This window comes from Calidris pugnax, unplaced genomic scaffold, assembly GCF_001431845.1.
Source record: "Calidris pugnax isolate Ruff unplaced genomic scaffold, ASM143184v1 scaffold829, whole genome shotgun sequence".
In the NCBI taxonomy this organism is placed as follows: domain Eukaryota; kingdom Metazoa; phylum Chordata; class Aves; order Charadriiformes; family Scolopacidae; genus Calidris; species Calidris pugnax.
Window position 1 is genome coordinate 8,399 of NW_015091481.1, and position 2,432 is coordinate 10,830.

At 62.3% G+C, this 2,432-nt stretch overlaps 1 protein-coding gene across 1 annotated transcript in view; it reads left to right on the forward strand.

Moving 5' to 3' along the window:
• The first annotated feature begins 200 nt into the window (after nucleotides 1-200).
• Nucleotides 201-2,432, forward strand: part of LOC106899780 (vegetative cell wall protein gp1-like) — a 3,098-nt gene continuing 866 nt past the window's right edge. The window contains exons 1-3 of the mRNA XM_014961691.1: nucleotides 201-251; nucleotides 1,466-1,576; nucleotides 1,660-2,373. Coding sequence (XP_014817177.1) covers nucleotides 201-251; nucleotides 1,466-1,576; nucleotides 1,660-2,373 — 876 coding nt within the window. The remainder of the gene's footprint in view (nucleotides 252-1,465; nucleotides 1,577-1,659; nucleotides 2,374-2,432) is intronic.

A 2,432-nucleotide genomic window follows, 5' to 3' on the forward strand; every position in this document is an offset into this window, starting at 1 on the left:
CCCCACACCCCACATCCCCCCATGGGACAACGGGGAATCCCCCTGCCCCCCCCAACATGGATGCCGACACGACCAGACACAGCCAAGATGGCCGCCAACGTGACCTGACACACTTAAGATGGCTGCCGGGGGCCTAAGATGGCCACCGGGTCATCCTGCCCTGCCCAACATGGCTGCCGGGTCACTCTGCCACACCCAACATGGCCGCCAACACCATCGGACACACCCAAGATGGCCGCCAGCGCAACCTGGCACACCTGAGATGGCTGCCGGGGGCCTAAGATGGCCGCCGGGTCATCCTGCCCCACCCAAAATGGCCACCAACCCAACCTAACACTCCTAAGATGGCTGCCGGAGACCTAAGATGGCTGCCAGGTCATCCTGCCCTGCCCAAGATGGCTGCTGGGTCACCCTGACACACCCAAGATGGCCACCAACCCAACCTAATGCTCCTAAGATGGCTGCCACAGTCCCAAGATGGCTGCCGGGTCGCTCTGCCACACCCAAGATGGCCACCAATCCAATTGGCCACACCCAATATGGCCGCCACCCAACCCTAACACACCTAAGATGGCCACCAGCAGCCCAAGATGGCTGCCAGGTCAACCTACCACACGCAAAATGGCTGACACCCAATCCTAACACTCCTAAGATGGCTGCCGGGGTCCTAAGATGGCCGCCAGGTCGCTCTGCCACACCCACTCACCACACCCAATACAGGCCACGCCCCCACCTCACCACACCCAATATGGCCGCCTCCACCACGCCCTTCCCATCATCCTTTGAGGCCTGGCAGCCATCTTGTTTTGGATAGCGCATCCTGGCGGCCATCTTCCCATCATCCCCTGGGGCTGGCAGCCATCTTGTTGGGATAACCCATCTTGGTGGCCATCTTCCCACAACCCCTTGCTCCTGGCAGCCATCTTGATGGGATAGTCCATCTTGGCAGCCATCTTCCCATAATCCCTTGCCCCTGGCAGCCATTTTGTTGGGATAACCCATCTTGGTGGCCATCTTACCATCATCCCTCACTCCTGGTGGCCATCTTCCCATCATCCCATTGGGCTGGCAGCCATCTTATTGGGCTTGTCCACCCAGGCAGCCATCTTCCCATCATCCCTTGGGGCCTGGCAGCCATCTTGTTGGGATAGCCCATCTTGGTGGCCATCGTCCCATCATCCCCTGCTCCCAGCAGCCCCCTTCCCACAATCCCCTGCCCCTGGCGGCCATCTTGATGGGGGATTCCAACCTTGGCGGCCATCTTCCCATCATCCTTTGAGCCCTGGCTGCCATCTTGTTTTGGATATCCCATCTTGGCAGCCATCTTTCCACAATCCCTCACTCCCGGCACCCCCTTCCCACAATCCCTTGCTCCCAGCCCCCCCTTCCCACAATCCCTTGCCCCCAGCACCCCCTTCCCACAATCCCTCGCTCCCAGCGGCCATCTTCCCCCCCTCCCCTGCAGGTGGTGGTGCGTCTCCTGCAGGAGGCCCAGCCCCAGGCCCGCATCTTCGACGCCATCGACTCCTTCTTCCCCGAGGGGGAGGCGGCTCCTGGAGGAGCCCACGGCCCGGCCGTGAGTTTTGGGGGCATTTTGGGGGGTTTTGGGGTTTTTTGGGGGTTTTTGGGCCCCTCACCCCCTCCTCCCGTCCCCCCCAGACCCCCCGGGAGCTGGCCCTGGTGGGGGAGGCCCAGGAGAACTTCCGGGAGCTGGTGCTGGGGCTGGTGGCCGACCCCCGGCGCAGACAGGCCTACCTGCAGGTAACGCACCAGTACGGACCAGTATGGACCAGTATCAGCCCCACAGTGCTCTCCCTGAACATCCCACGGCCTCCTAGTGCGCTCCCAGTTCATCCCAGTATCCCCCAGTTCATCCCAGTGCCCTCCCTGCACCTCCCTGTACTTCCCTGTACCTCCCAGTGCCCTCCCAGTACAGACCAGTATGGACCAGTATCCCCCCAGTGCCTTCTCTGTGCCTCCCAGTTCATCCCAGTGCCCTCCCAGTACATCCCAGTATCCCCCACTTCATTCCAGTCCCTCCCAGTTCATCCCAGTGCCCTTCCTGCACCTCCCAGGGACTCCCAGTACATCCCAGTGCCCTCCCAGTTCATCCCAGTGCCTTTCCTGCACCTCTCAGGCCTTCCCAGTGCCCTCCCAGTCCCTCCCAGTATCCACCAGTACATCCCAGTGTCCTCTCAGTTCATCCCAGTGCCCTTCTTGTACCTCTCAGTCCCTCCCAGTGCCTCCCAGTGCCCCCCAGTCCCCTCCCAGTCCCTCCCACTCACACCCAATGGGTCCATGCTCCCTGGGGAGGGTCTCCCAGTCCCTCCCACTCCCTCCCAGTCCCCTCCCAGTTCCCCCCAGTGCCTCTCAGTGCCTCCCAGTCCCCTCCCAGTCCCCTCCCAGTGCCTCCCATTGCCTCCCAGCCCCCT